Genomic DNA, 15,802 nt, shown 5'->3' with positions numbered 1-15,802 from the left:
AAGATGGCAGAAAGCCCCATCACACCTCTAAATTATCCTTAACTGAACAAAAGTGAGAGCAAAGATTAAACTATTTAAATTAAATTCCTGGTTTCATAACTTTTCTATTTTATGGTCTGTTTTAAGGCCGTGTACTTCGAGACAAATGCAAACAATCACTATTCTGGTCATTTGGTTTTAACGTGAGCAGGTGACTGTAAAGGACAGTTCTCCAATGTTTCTGTTCTGTTCTTTTTTATTCCCTGAAGGTCCCCAAGGCCACTTCAATCTACTAAAGTTAACAGAAGTTTGAATAAAGAAATAATAGGCAGTAACAGGTTTTTAACTAACTAATCAAGGACTGAGTAAAAGGCTTTTTTTTTCGGTCAAGGATCCCTCAGATTTCTCACATCACCAAAATAAAGAAGAAAATTATTGAGAATTATTCGAGAATAGGGAACAGCAGGCTCCATGCTATCAAGTAATATGAAAATGAAAATCAGTTCTTTCTAATATTTCACGTAGGAAAATCCTTCAGAAACCATCCTAACAGTAATTGTTTAAAAAACCCACGATTCTTCCCTTTATGTTCCCATCAAAGCACAAAATTCAAGTGACACGCATCAGAATTGGTGGAACAGCCTTTTTTCAAAAGAAAAAAGGTGCAATTATTACAACAGTTATGCTGTGGTGGAAATCTCATTTTCTGATGTAATACTACAGAGTAATCTGCTGAAAAAGTTTCAGTATGACATCCCATGCTATTCTATTAAGGAAAAAAGGAATCAAGGAGCTAACACTGTAACGGACCACATTAATGGTGGTCTCTTGGTCACTACCAAAAGAAAATAGGAATAAACAGCATGAGCATTCATGTTTATTGCTAGAAAAGAAGTGCCACAGAAAGCAATCCCTAACTATTAAGATATATTAGTGGCATATTGTTGCTTTCCTACAGTGATTGCTTTGTAATTCAAGTTGATTTACTAAATCTCAGAGCAGAAAATATAAATTTGCTTTACTAAAGAGTGAAAATGACTCCTTTTGCTTTTCAAACAGGAGCTCTACTATCAAACCACAGAATCACAGAACTGTAGGGCTTGGAAGAGACCTCTAGAGATCATCGAGTCCAACCCCCTGCCAAAGCAGCTCCCCAGCCCAGGTTGCACAGGTAGGCGTCCAGGCGGGTCTTGAATGTCTCCAGGGAAGGAGACTCCACCACCACCTCTCTGGGCAGTCACTCTATTTCTCTGAAAAGCTCTGAATTTTTGTGATTTTTTAGATAGAAATCTCACTGCTGCATGATTTTGCTGATAATGCTGATGAAGTAAGCAATATCAATACATTCTGGGAGAAAATCCTCGAACCTATTGTATTCAACAGATGTACATATAGATTTTTGTGAAGCAGTCTCCGTAAAACTGGAAACTGAAGCAAAAGCAAAGGTGCCAAAAGGCATCAATGACCATTTTAAACTCTCATGTAAATTATACATGGATTAATTCCTGCCCTTTACCTCCTATCTTCACTTCTCAATTCCTTACCTTCTACACAGTAAAATGCTGGGTGAGATGTGCTCACAGTCACACCATATTCACCTGGATCTAAATCTGAGCTCCAAGTCCAGTTGAAATATTCCTAAATCATATAAAATCAGAACGAGATCCACTGGAGACTAAATAAGATGGAGAGAAAGTTGAACTTTGATTGAAGCCTTAAAAATTTGTAAGAATTCAAGGTATTGGGTAGTTTCCAGATTCAGTGAATTTATACTGTCCATATAATCTACATCTGTACATCTATTTACTGCACTCTGGAAGGCATAAATAGTCTATGAAATTAAAAAAATAACATTAAAAAAACCCACCTATCCATCAAATGCTTGTGAACTTTGTGATCACTTTCATTTCAGCATTAAAACAAAAAAAAGGTAGATTAGACCTCATCTTCATGTTTGGATTAAAATTTAAAACAATTTCTCCATTCTTCTTTTAAAACCCCTAATGGAATGATAGAAGTAAATCTGGCTGTGAGTGCCATTATGAATTTCAGAGTCTATTCTTGGTGATGAAATTTGTATGCTGTGTTTGAACAAACTGTCACGTTAATGACATTCCTCAGTCTGGTGTCTTCAGTAATAAGCAAACTGAGTTTTTAAATGTAGTTGATGGGATTTTTTTCTCTCCCAGACACCCTATGAGGAAAAACAGAATTCCCATTTACTTTCATGACCTCTGATTTAAAAGCAAAGATTGCACATTATTTACCACTGGATGATTTTCCCGAAATTTAATGAGGACTAAGTACAAATATGACAGATGTAATTATCACAGTTTTATTCTGCACAGTCAGGGTCTCCTTGTGCTGTAATTGCAAGCCTTTCATTCAGCAGCCGATAGCAGAGTTATTATCATAGCACTTTATTTTATTCCAGAGAAGAGGGAAACAGATTTCCACCCCACTTTTACACAGCAAATTCTCCCAAGGACTCATTTTGCCTGGCCTAACACTACATGGAAATTAAATGGCTACAGAAAAAAACTTGGACTAAACCTCTGCTGACTCTCCTCACCCTCTTCCAGGCACAGTGGGGCCATCAATCTAACCCCAGTTTTCACAACATGCTAGAGGGAAAGCTGCTCTTGAGGGGGCAGAGTTCTTCAAAAGGAAGGAAGATGTGGGCAGGTGGCCAGCTCATTGTCTAGCACTGGGATTTTTATACTATGTTCTGCTGCACTCATTTAGACTTAAGGTAAAGCTGAGTGCTCCCCAGCTGGAGGCTGGACCACTGACCCAGAAGCTGGAGACGCCCAGCAACATGTACATGACTGGAAGCCTGTCATACCCAAAGCTCAAATATAATTACTTTATTTTGCACTCTTTCTCTGCCAGGCAGCTCACACAGGCAGGGAGGAGAAATCCTCTTCCAGTTTAGAGCCTCTGCTATTTGTGCCCATCTTGCAGTTCACTGCCAATGCTCTCCCAACCCAAGTGGTGCAAGGTACAAGCATACCAGCAACATCACAGTACTGATGTGGTAATTACTTTTCATGATAAATATTTTTTACATGGTAATTATTTATCAGTTGAAAGGCTATGTTCTGGAGGAAAGAAAAGGCAAAACTTTTTGAGAGTGAGTAGGTAGACTTGACAGTACTCCAAATCTACTAACAGAAAATATCTCAAACAAAGAGTAGTAGCAATAGCAAGTGTGTCCTGCTCACACTGCAGCAAATACTGCAGAACTGAGGGCCTGACAGAATGTTTTGGTAAGGCTTCTCAGGTGGTGAGCAGCACTGAAAGTCTCCATCACTCCTATATACTACCTCACTGTACAAAAAAAATCAGATTAAAAATTTACTCTAACCTGATATCTCTTTTGTCTTGAAATGAAGCACTTTGCAGGGAATCTATCCAAGCTGTGGGCTTGCAACCTAGTGATTTCTTCCCACCACCTTCAAGGGACACACATTTTAACTGCTGCTTTCAAAATTGCACAGTGACTACTGAATTAGCTAAACAAACTCACAAAACCATCTGGAGCAACTCCTTCCTTGGGCTAACTCCTCCTTCCCACACTGTAGGATCCCTACCATAAAGAAGAGGAGCTTACTTGTTTCTGTTGGCAGTTTTCTATGGCTATGAAAGACCCTGGGTGCTTTTCCAAACCCCGACAAACACTTGGGTACTTATATACCTCTGAAAACATGAGTAACTCTGTAAGAGACAGGGAGACAACCTGCCTCTAAATTCAATTCTTTAGTGTGAGTTCCTTTACTGGATAAACTCTTGAGCCTGGAAAGGCTATATAAAAGAAAGTATCTTCTAAAATTACAGAAGAAAATATCCTTGAGTGTTGGATGGAGAGACCAGACTAGAACCCCCTTGTAAAACCAGAAGAGTTAATGCTGTGGCAGTGGAGACCCTCCAATGCAATGGGTGCACCCTACAGTAGCGTGGTGAATCCAGACAAGGTAAACATCTTCCCAGTTATGTCAGCGGAATATCTTGGTCCTATTTCTCCATCCCAATACTAGTTGATCTAACAGTTTTCTTATCAGTATAATTAAAGGAATATCTACACTGTAATCCAGAAACACAACCACAACTGGCATATACATGCATTCCAGATCTTACCACTCATCCAAGCAAATCTGTGTACCAAAACCAGTTACACTGTTCCCACGTTGACTTTTGGGCAACTTGTAGAACCCCATCCTCATCTGTTCAGTAAAAACACAGCATCTGTGCTGCTGCCAGCACAGAACCTGGATTAGCATGGTATCCACGGATGCTGTAGTGCCACTTGTTGTAGTAATACAAATTAACCCCAAGCACTTAAAGGAAAACATCTCAGTCCCTGTTACCACCTAGCACTTCTGTGCTTGCTTCTAAACCTTTCAGCTTCTATCACACTAACACTTCAGCAAACAGAACTCACCCAATATACTCTAAAAATAGGCAAAAGGAGCACGGAAGCTTGGAAGTTGAGCTTCTGTGTGTGATTTTATACGTGGGATACGAATTCCCTGGAGGTCTAAGTAACTCTGATGATCTGATGATACTGGGGCCAGCTTAAGGTTGGTCTAGAGATCCTTAAAGATCGCCCCAAAACTGCTTCAATCTGTGCACATCTACTCTTGTCCTCTGAAATGACAGCTGGAAATCCCTGAAGACTGCAGGTGCTCTAGTCCACCTTCAGACAAAGACAAAAGTTTCCTGAAGATGTCGGCTGCATTCTATGTATTTCAGCTCTTTGAATAAAACGTTGGAACATATTCAAGGAAATTAGGCTTCTGAACTCCACTCAAAGTAAAGAATATGAAGCTCAGAGAACGGTTTTGATGTTTTCTTTTTTGTCTTTTCCTTTTCTGGGTGGAGGTGGGGAAAGTATTGTCAATAATATTGGAAGGAAGCAGCCTGTAATCTCATGCTGCTGCAAATTGTCAGTTGCCTTGCCCACATGAATTGATTTAACTGGGGGAATGAAATTCACCAGGAAAACCAGACAGCAATGGAGCACACAGCCCACTACAGTGGGCTCTAATAATGTTTCCCTGCTTAAGTAATGTGAATAAAAACCACATGCAAAGTGACACGCATCACAGTAGTTTCATAGAGGTCAAGGGTGCAGTGCCTTTCTTCCCCTTCAAATGGCATCCTGATGTTTCCATTGAGGAGCTAGGACAGAGCAATGCTACTGGCTCCATCAAATCTGCTTTGAATCTAAAAATAGAGAGCTTTTCTCCCTATCACCTTTCACAGACAAGCAAGGTTCCATACTCAGTGTGAGTAGGACAAGAAAGGGCAGCTGGGCCACGCTGAAGAATCCGAGTCAACAGCCGGGCTGCAGTTTGAATGAGCATAAAGAGGTAAGGGAACTTCCTTTTGCTTTCAAAGCAGCAAGCCCTCCAAAGAGCCAGGAGAGCTACAAAAACACACAGATACACATTAGGAACACAACAGATGAAGTAAGGGAAAAGGAAATCACAGATCACAGAATTGTAGGGGTTGGAAGGGACCTCTAGAGATCATCAAGTCCAACTCCCTGCCAAAGCAGCTCCCTAGCCCAGGTTGCACAGGTAGGTGTCCAGGCAGGTCCTGAACATCTCCAGAGGAGACTCCACCACCTCTCTGTGCAGCTGTGCCAGTGCTCCATCACTGCACTGGGAAGAAGTTCCCACACACATTTGTGTGGAACTTCCTGTGCTTCAGTTTGTGGCCATTTCCTCTCGTCCTATTGCCACACACTGCAGAGAAGACTCCAACCTCATCCCTCTGCCTCCTGCTCCTTAGATCAGATGGACACGGATACAGACATGGATCAGATCCCCTCTCAGTCTTCTTTTTCCAAGGCTGAACAGACCCAGGTCTGTCAGCCTTTCCTCATGAGGGAGGTGCTCCATGCCCTCTATCATCTTCATAGCTCTCCACTGGACTCTTCTGAGGAGGTCCCTGCTCCTTGAGCTCCAGGAGCTAGGGGCTGTGACCACTGCTCTGGGGAGCCTCTTCCATTCCCATCACCTCTGGTGCAGAATCTCTCCTAACCTCAACTTGACCCTCCCCGATGAAACTCCGTGAATGTCTCATCTTGCTCCAGAAATTCTGAACCTTGGGAAGGTTGGTGGTCTGCATCTGCAGAAGCTATTTCTCCTCTGACATTAGCCAGTAAGACAGGCTTAAAATGAATGAATCACAGATCACAGAATCGTTTGTGCAGGATATGACCTTTAAAGGTCATTGAGTTCAACCCTCATGCAATAAACAGGGACACTTACAGCTCCATCAGGTGCTCAGAGCCCCTGTCCAGCTTGACCTTGAATGTCTGCAGGGATGGGGCATCCACCACCTCTCAGGCAATCTGTGCCAGTACTTCACCACTCTTATTGTAAAAAAAGCTCTTTATTATACCCAAGCTAAACTATCCCTCTTTTAGTTTGAAAACATTTCCCCTTGTCCTATCTAAACAGACCCAGCTCAGGAGTCAATCTCCTTCTTTCTTATAGCCTGCCAACCAACCTTTGCCTCCTGAGAGGAGGAAAGCTAAGCAAAAGGCATATCACTGATTTTTATGATCAGCAAGTTGATAATACCAAGCCAAGAAAACTGATATTGCTGTGTGATAGAAGAACAACTACTTAGTGACTCTGCTGTTCTGAAACATAATCCACAAGAGAACTGAATGCACTTGTAGGAGATTTCTTTCTCTTCAATTTCAAAGGACACTCTGCGTTGTGGGGCAATGAGGTACTGCAAGCTACCGTATTTTAACAGCATGGAAATACAGGGAAAGATTACTTGGATTATTTCTTATAAGCTGCTGTACTTACAATTGGGCTAGCATTGATGTAGTCTGAATTGTCGTGGCTATTTTCAGCTTTCAGACATATCCTGGAGTGATCATCTGCAGAGGAAAACATAAAGAGATGAAAGTTTCTATACAAGTATCCCAACTATTGTAAAGTAAACTTAAATTCAAAGTCAGATTAATGTGCCCAGACAGCTTAAGCAGCAGACAGAATACTTCCTTCTGACTCCTAACGCAGCATAATTTTGGTACAACCACACAGTCACAGCCTGGCTCAGGAATGAAGCTCTGAGATGTCTCATGGGCTGTGTATCATGAGATGCACCATAATACGTTGCTGCTCTGTATGATTTAAGCTAGGAAAATCACTAGGAAAAAAAAATAGTATTACAGAAAACACTCCTGTGTTTGCAGGGTCATGGAAGAAGCAAGCTGATGGACTTGGTCCATCTGGCTTCCCTATAAAACGGACAGCAGGAACACTGAAGCACAATTTAGAGCTGGACACAAAGCTAATCTGTCCTGATCAAACACCACTGCTGTGTGGTGCTATGCCAGTGATGTGAGGAGACAATACGACTTGGCGATGCTCCTAGGAGAGATAAAACACAGAGAACATCTACAACTAACTGTATGAATGAGGCACACACAGATGATGCTACACTGCCATGGAGCCAGTTCAGACATCACTGGTATAGAACACAGCAGCTCTGGACATAGGAGACTTTTTCATGTGGTTGTCTATCATCACGATTCTTTTATCTCTATTAACTGGTACTTTTAATGACGCTAGCTCAATTATGTTTACAGCAGGTACGTCCAAAATGCTCCGTCTCTTCATTTAGCATTTCAGAATGTGTATAATGGATGAGGTTTATTTGTCTATATCTAGAAAGCAACAACGCAGATGTCTGCATCTGTTCCAGTCATCGAGACTCACTTTTTGTTAAGAGAAAAAAAAAAAAACAAAAACGTTTCTGGGTCATGAATCATCTCATCCTGATTTAGATGTCTCAAAAAGGAGAGACAAATTGCACTCAAGAAGTGCCCATTTCTTTCCATCGACTACAGAAGGGTGACCAGGCCATATGCAGATAATTTATGCGAGGGAAATCTAAATCTTTACATATGAATCTCAAACAATTTGTATCTGATACAGAACCAGTGCAGTTCACACTCCTCAGCAACGCTGCCCTGCTCAGCACATTGTGGACAGAAGTTGTGGAGCTGCCCTTCCAGTAAGGGCAGATTTGCCCCTTCTTTGTGGGCTTCAAAGTTTGCTTGTATGACTTATTAAAGTGTCACCAAAACATAACAATGTGAGCAGACTTTTGGAATAAGATTGGATACGTGCAATGCACGTCAAACAAATGAAGATCCATTCTTTGCTATTCACACAACATGAGCCTTTAACATAGCACGAGGATCAAGAAGTTGAGAAAGAGAGCTTGAATCACATATACTGTTTGTTCCTCTGTTTACTTTAGCACTGCCATACAAAAGATATGAAACATAAAATTGATCTTGTTACATCACATCTTGGGACTACCCAAGTTTTTTAGAGGAAGATTTACAGCAAGCTTTTCCACAGAGTGCCCAGGGACAGCTCTGAAACTATGGGACTTACATAGGCTAAATGGACTGAATGTGATCTCTCACATACCTTAGGTCAAGCAAACACTGAAGAGAAAGCACATCCATTGGACAGCAAACTGTTTGAACTAATCACCAAAGAAAACATGCAAGGAATTTTCAAGTAATGAATGTGGGAGAGAATGGAGACAGTGATTCATCAGCAGTTAGCAAACAGATGTCAGCATGGCTCTCCAATAAAAAGTCAAGAGTCAGATCTGTACTTCCAGAATTTTGCTTTTAAGCACAGTATTTGATCCACCCTCTGCTTTAGTGCACCTTATCATTATCCTGCTGTCTTGTAGGGTGAAACAAATTAATACTTTGGTAGTGGTGAGACTCCTTACTTGCTCTCATAAAAAAAAGGGTGCAAAAAAGGTTGGACATGTGTCTTCTGCATATATCAAGAGTTTTCACCCACGTGTGCTTCAGTTGCAGCATCAAGCGTTCGTATTGACAATGAACAGATTGTGCTTGTCTATGCCTGTTATCACCTCAGAGCTTCTAGGAGCTAGCATAATAGTGCCTCCGAAACAAGCAGAAAAAGAAAAAAAAAAGCTATGGATACATTTTAACAATGAATGACGTTAACATTATCAACATGCAATAATGAGCAATGGGGAAAATGCTGAATGTACAAGTGATTACTTTTTTGTAAACTACATACTCATTATGTTAGAGGAAAGAGGAGTGAGAGAAACAGGAAATACATAAAGAAATACACAAAGGAAGAAAGAGGATGAGAGAAACATTAGAAATATAAGATCTGTCTAAGAAGCAAGCAAGAAAGGTGAATGAAGAAACAGGAGAGCAGAAAGAATGAGAAAAAAGACCAATACTGTTACTAGCTATTGCAATCCGGGCAAGCTACAACTAGCCATCATTTCAAATGTCTACAGCTGCTGCAGCCAAATGCTGCACTGCTTTGCATTTGTTATCACTCCAGCCAAACCACAGCTGAAAGAAAAATAAAATGCATAGACAGTGTATGGCAGAGAGGCTTCCTAAACAAGAAGGCTACACTGACCTACAGCTGATGAGAAATACAATGCCAGTTGCATTTTATATATATATAAAGTATAAGTGTAAGTGATAGAAGGCAAAGGATAAAATATACAGCAGATATATATGACTTTGCAGTATATGCATATTCAGGATATTGGCTAGGAGGGCACGAGTCTCCCACAGAGTCTGTGTTATTCCACTTAGTGATCCATGGCTGCCTGGAATATTTTAAGCATCTCAAATGGCACTGAATTCCTACATTTAAGCTACTGAATTTGACCCCAAAAATCCAAATTATTTCAACAATCACCAATACTACAGTAGTATACCATCTCACAATCTTCTGCTGATCTCACAGTGGCCCTGTGACTTAACGAAGATCTATCAGCTTTGCTGTTTTCCAGATGAGGATTTAAAGCCTGGCAGTATAACTCACAACTTAATTGATTACTTCTCACTTCTGTGTCCTTTCATTTCGATACCTCTGAAGGAACAGAACCAACAAGAAATTCTGGACACGATGGATATGGGATGCTTCAGGTTGCATGAATCCAGGCTTCGCACTGCACAGCAAATCTCCCAGCAGTCAAGATAGTACACTCTACACTCTGCCTCTCATTTTCCAGATTTCAGACTGCTATTTTCCTGCCCACACATGAATGTATAAAAACACTGCGCAGAACTGCACTGGGGTAAGAATGTGGAGAATTGGAGGAACAAAAGCAAAGCAGTCTGGTGACCATACAGAATCCAAATCTACTCATCAGTAGAGGACAAAACAAGCAGAACTCTTCTGAGATCTGAAATGAAATCAAGTCCATTTATCCCGGAGCGTTTGCCAAACAAAAAAGATACACCTACCTAAGGTACAAACACATGCAAATAACAGCACACACTATTAACCCTACAGAGGTGTTTTTATTTTACAGAGGTGCAAGAAGAGAAAATTAGCTGTGAAAAGTACTGTTTTCTTTTTTTAAATCAACAAACAGAGCTTCTCATGTGTTTGTATGGAAAAGAAGGTATTCCACTGCCCTAAGCTATAGTGGTGCTTGTTGGTTGGATAAAAGGACGTCGTTTCATTAACTTGGTTTCAATAACTTCACTGAACTAGTAGTTAATTAACTAAATGCAATGTCAAGGTGATTCTGACACTGAGCTGTTCATAGCGAAGATAAAGGAGTAAGTTATGATAAAACTGTGAGCTAAAAAGATCATGTCTAACCTATAAATGGCACCAGCTGTGTAACCAGTAAAAAATAATATCCTTGTATTTTAAGATCGGTTAAGAAAGGAAAGTGTGAAGTAAATACAACAGGATATTAAAGCATCTTTGAAGACTTTCTTTGATGAAATGAATTGGCAATCTTGTTTTACCTTGTCAAGGTGATTACGGAATGCTAACAAGGCTTTATTCTGAGAATACACTGAATGAAGCATAACAACTTAGAAGTGTATCAAAAACATATCCACAACAAAAAGACAGAACAGAGAACTGTTCAAACTTCTTTTCTCACCCCTAATTTTAGAGTCTACAATAACCAGCAACTAATTAAAAGATGTTGCATAAACTACGTGCCATGCTTTTCAGCCACTGAAGTAGTTCTAAGGATGCAACATGCCAGCTGTTTACCAGCACAATGCACCTTTGGAAAGGGAGGGCAGGTAGTTTTGTGCACTTCAGTCAAACAGGAAAGTTCCAAGCACACATCCAAGCCAGAACAGAAGTTTCCATTTTGTAACAAAGGCAATAAATTGCCTTTTACTCTCGTAAAAGTAAAAAGGGATTTTAAATGTGCTAAAAGGCTTCTAATTAAAGCATCAGATGCAAGTGGCCACTGTGCTGGTGGACATGGGTAGTGCAGGCACACAACACGCCACACAAGAAGGAAGGGGCAGGCAGTTGTACACCCCTGGCTGATCACTACAGGCTGATACACCCCTGTGGTACGATACGATGAGAAGAGACAGGCTGCCAACTCAGCTCTGAAAATAGCTCAGCTCTCTAGAGTAGCATGACACCCAAGCTAATACTCTCTGCTCCTTAGCACTGCTACAGATATATTGCTTCTGGACTCATTGCTGGAATTGCTTGAAGGTCCCTATCATGTTGCTCACTGTATTATGGAGACATGCTTACTGCATCAGCTGAACAACCAGCATCAATTTCTGGCAACACCTGCAGCTGCCATGCTGCTTTTGAGGTCAGATCCAGGAACAGTCTGGCTTCATTTATGAACAGAAACTCAGAACAGCTTAAGATAGCCTGGCTTTAAGTCCACACTGACAAGAACGCTTTAAGCAGAAAGATCAACTCGGACCAACATGTTGCATAGCAGTTTTCACTTCAGATTATATCCATCAAAAGCTATTTTGGGGGGGATGGAAAAGAACACTGAAGTCTCACACTCCTTTAACTTTTGTCCTTTCTTTTTTAAAACTTTCCAACAGACATGATCCCCAAACACATGCAGTCAGTCAAGTACTGCTGCTGTTCTAACACACTTTTGACCAGCATGGTATTTATTCAGAAGAATGTATATTGCCAAATTACAGTGCTCCTCTCCTAAGCAGCACAGTACTGCAGATAGAACCTCTAAATTAAGAGGAGAGACAAATCCTGCTGAAACAAATACGTGGGCACTGATGGGCTCAGTGAAATTACCAAGTAGCTCCAAAAAATCTTCACTCCAAATCTGGCTCTGACATTTACTTAATGTCTTACCTGTCATTTCCCCACTTCTAAAGGAAAAATAGTACTTACTGAAGGCTCTCATAAGGAAAATTAATGTTTTCAGGGCACCTGAAAAATTAAAGTAGCTGTATATGTTTGCCAAGATACCCAGCTGGATTGTGGGCACACTGACTGAGAGCATTCTTGTTGCTGTGGACTCTGCATATACTCTCAGTTTTGTTTCATTGGTTGCTTAATAAAACGTGTGGTCGTGGATTACCAATGTAAACTATGAGAAATACATTTGCGTAAGAAAACTGTGCTCCTTTTATTTCAAACTCAAAGAAGGGTCTGCTTACAGAAAAAGCAGATCCTATGAATATAAACTGGCTTCCTTTTTATTTTTCTTCTTTTCATCCTAAGCCTAGCAAAGGAAGAAACCAGTTTGCAAGCTTATCCACTGAAGCCTAGAGGGGCTCATTCAGTACAGCTGAGTATCTGATAAACAGATCATCCAGCTCTGATTATAGACTGCTGGTATTACTGTTGGATGGACATGATACCGACTTTTCCAAACACAAGCCAAACTTCTTTCTGCTGAATGGCTACAGATGCTACTCCTGCACAGAAAAGTATTTTCCAACGTTGAAAAGCACTCTAGCTATTGAATTTCATGAGATAGCACAGCTGCAGCAGCAGTGATCGGTGACATAACTGCGCATTTTTGTAACATATATGCGTCTTATGAGGAGATAAACAGGGTCTGAAATGACAACAGGACATGGATCCAGGCAATATTTGTAGCTACTGCTCACCAGTGTACATATACACTACGAATTCTGTTTGCCTGGCATCTGTAAACTCTGAAACCACTGTGCAAACGATATTGAGAAAAGTATCAAGAATTTAAAATGTAGCCATGCAAATTAAAGCATACATACATGGTACTACAGCCCGGGAGCGATTCTTCTGGATGTTTTTCTCCTGCTGTGCAACAGTGGCGGCATTGGGTTCAGCTTGGTAAGCACAAAGGGCTTCCCACTCTTTCTCCAGACGATTCTTATTTTTCAGATGATCTTCCATGTAGGACTAGAAGTAAAGAAATACTGTATTAAGCACTGGCTTATCTGTTCTCAAAGCTATTTAAAGGATGAATCTCAGGATGGAAAGCAGAATGGGAAGACATAAGGTAATGATTCAGAGTGTCTTCAAATAAGTACTTGCTCAGAACTGGTTTCTATTGAAAGCTCAGAAACTGCCTTTACTCTAAAGTGAGAGGAGAATGGTCAGGAGTGAAAAATCAGAGAGTAGGAATCCCGAGCTTTGGGACACAACACACTTGGTCTGACTGTTAATTCACCTATTGAAGTGACTTTACTTCAAGCTCATTTGTGCTACACAAAATCAGACCATTAACATGAACCAGCACGAGATGAGAAGAATTGCCTGAAACCTCCAGGCATGGAGCATGGGGAGCAAGATATTTCCTCTTCAGTGCCTAGAAAATGTAAGCACAACTGCTCATTTCATTGGGCAAAAGAAGAGGAATAACAGCCCACTGATAGAAAAGACTTACACTTCCAGTCAAACTGAAGGCTTTCAAAACTAATGCTTAAGCACATACGCAAACTCAAATCATCAACAATACGGTTGCTGAGAACTTAAAAACTGCCATACTTCAGTGGTGGGTCACAGGGAGCTCATACTGTACATGGACAGGGGCAGAGTGAGCCCTGCACTGAGGAGGTGGCATTAATTAATATATACTGTTAAGGATTGTGCCTTGTATCTGGCATTCAGTAAAAGCAACAGTGTTTAGGGGAATAGATTTTAAGTCTTTGAGGATCTGACAAGACCAGAGGTTCTGCACAGCACTGGACTGGGAATCTGAATCCACGGGTTCTCCAAAGGTGAATTAAGAACCTTCTCCTTCACCCCATGGTCCTGAAAACTGTTCCAAATAGGTGAGGGGAAGATGATAGGAAGGAGGAGTATTTGGGAACAACATCTCCCCTCTGCAGCAATGAAATAAAGAAAGCTATCACCTGGTACTGCAGGTCTATTTACGCATCCAAATTACCTCTCAGAGCAACAGAGTAACTGCACAGTACACCTAGCTCATATCTGTAAATTAAACTCCTCAATACCCTTCCAAGGTTGGTTGGCATCACCCCGAGGGGCTCCTGCTGGACCACACCCTGCTGCAGTCCCACTAACTCCTGCCTGGGAAATGTTCTTGTAAAAAATTCCCCCTAAAGTATAAAAAGCAATTTAACTGCTTAATTTTCTTTTTCCATACAGCATCCCTGTTGGACGAGGAATCTTCAAATGTGCCTTAATGAAGGGCTGTCCTGCCCTCTCAGCAGGCTCAGCAGAAGGTGCAAAAAGCTCCAAGCCCATCTTCTGCCAAACTGGGCACTGCCAAAGCTGCCGCTCACCGCACTCCCCACCGAAGAGAGCATGGGACCAATTTTACAGTTACAACATTGCTTCTGACACACAGCTATACCTCTGTGCAAGGTTTGCTGCATGTGTGCGTCTTACACGAGATTTATAAATCATGCCTTCTACTGAAAAGCAATTCGAGAAGTGATACTTCCAGAAAGACCAGCTGAAGGTTCCTTTAAGGAAGCATACTGTGCTAGAAGAAAGGCTCCTAAAGGAGGCAGAAAATAGTGGTGGCCTAGATACAATCAAAACACCCACTGTGTGATTGCTGTCTTGTGAAAATGAGGGTAAAAGCATGGCAGGGGATGGGGCCTTCTCCTGCAGGACTGGGGAGCTGTGGGCATGAGCAGCTCCATGAGGGAAGTGGGACAATGAAGGCAGACCCGGTTCCAGGATGCTTGGAAGGGAACCACCCATCCCCTGGCAATTTGCTTGTCACAGAATCCATCACAGAATCACTAGGGTTGGAAAAGACCTCTAAGATCATAAAGTCCAGCTAACAGCCCATCCTCCCCATCCCTATCATGACCACATGTCCAGCAATGCCACATCTCCGTGGTTCTTGAGCACCTCCAGGGATGGTGATTCCACCATGTCCCTATGTAGCCTGCCCTAATACCTCATCACTCCTTCTGAAAAGAAATTTTTACTAATACCAAACCAGAACATCCCCCAGGGCAACTTAAAGCCATTCCCTCTTGACCTGACACTAGTTACTGTCACTAGTTCTGGCTAACTGCCCTTGCCAAAAGGCTGCTGCTGCTGGGCACAGGGGGAGATCCCATTCTTTTCTCACTGTACATCCACGCCTAGACCTGGACACTTGAGTATACCAGAAAAAGATAATCTCTCCTATGCAAAGAACAGTTGGTATGTAAGAAGTGTAGGGAGGCAAAGGGGGGAAAAAAATGTGACATCTGTCAGTAGCAGTGAGGCAGGCCTTGTGCTTGAGGAGAGCAGTTCTGAACACAGCAGGCAGAGCTCAGGCAGGCAAGGGGCAGCTGCCAGCTCCTTCCCTTTTTTAAGCTACAGTTTTGTAATCTGTTTCACTTTGACATGCCCGTCAACTCAGACTTCAGGAACACTTTATGCAGATACTTGGGTCTGCCAACAATGAACCTCCTCAAAATACCATGAGATCCATGAAGGGAAGAGTCCACAAACATCTGATTCCTGTGGCAGGGCTGCACAGAGGACACAGCTTCCTGCTGGCTCTGACTTGTCTATCTGACAACCTCAAAGATTAAGCTTCATAA

The 15,802-nt window shown here is 41.6% G+C and overlaps 1 protein-coding gene across 1 annotated transcript in view; it reads right to left on the bottom strand.

Annotated features, from left to right (window-relative positions):
* PTPRN2 (protein tyrosine phosphatase receptor type N2) overlaps positions 1-15,802 on the bottom strand; it is a 568,252-nt gene that overhangs the window by 44,959 nt on the left and 507,491 nt on the right. The window contains exons 16-17 of the mRNA XM_065731219.1: positions 13,040-13,187; positions 6,810-6,883 (exon numbers count right to left, since the gene is read on the bottom strand). Coding sequence (XP_065587291.1) covers positions 6,810-6,883; positions 13,040-13,187 — 222 coding nt within the window. The remainder of the gene's footprint in view (positions 1-6,809; positions 6,884-13,039; positions 13,188-15,802) is intronic.

The sequence above is a fragment of the Cyrtonyx montezumae genome, unplaced genomic scaffold, assembly GCF_038088225.1.
Source record: "Cyrtonyx montezumae isolate F1298 unplaced genomic scaffold, pur_monq_1.0 scaffold_14, whole genome shotgun sequence".
Taxonomy (NCBI): Eukaryota; Metazoa; Chordata; class Aves; order Galliformes; family Odontophoridae; genus Cyrtonyx; species Cyrtonyx montezumae.
The sequence above is the reverse complement of the archived record's forward strand: the minus strand, read 5'-3'. Positions and strand labels throughout refer to the sequence as shown.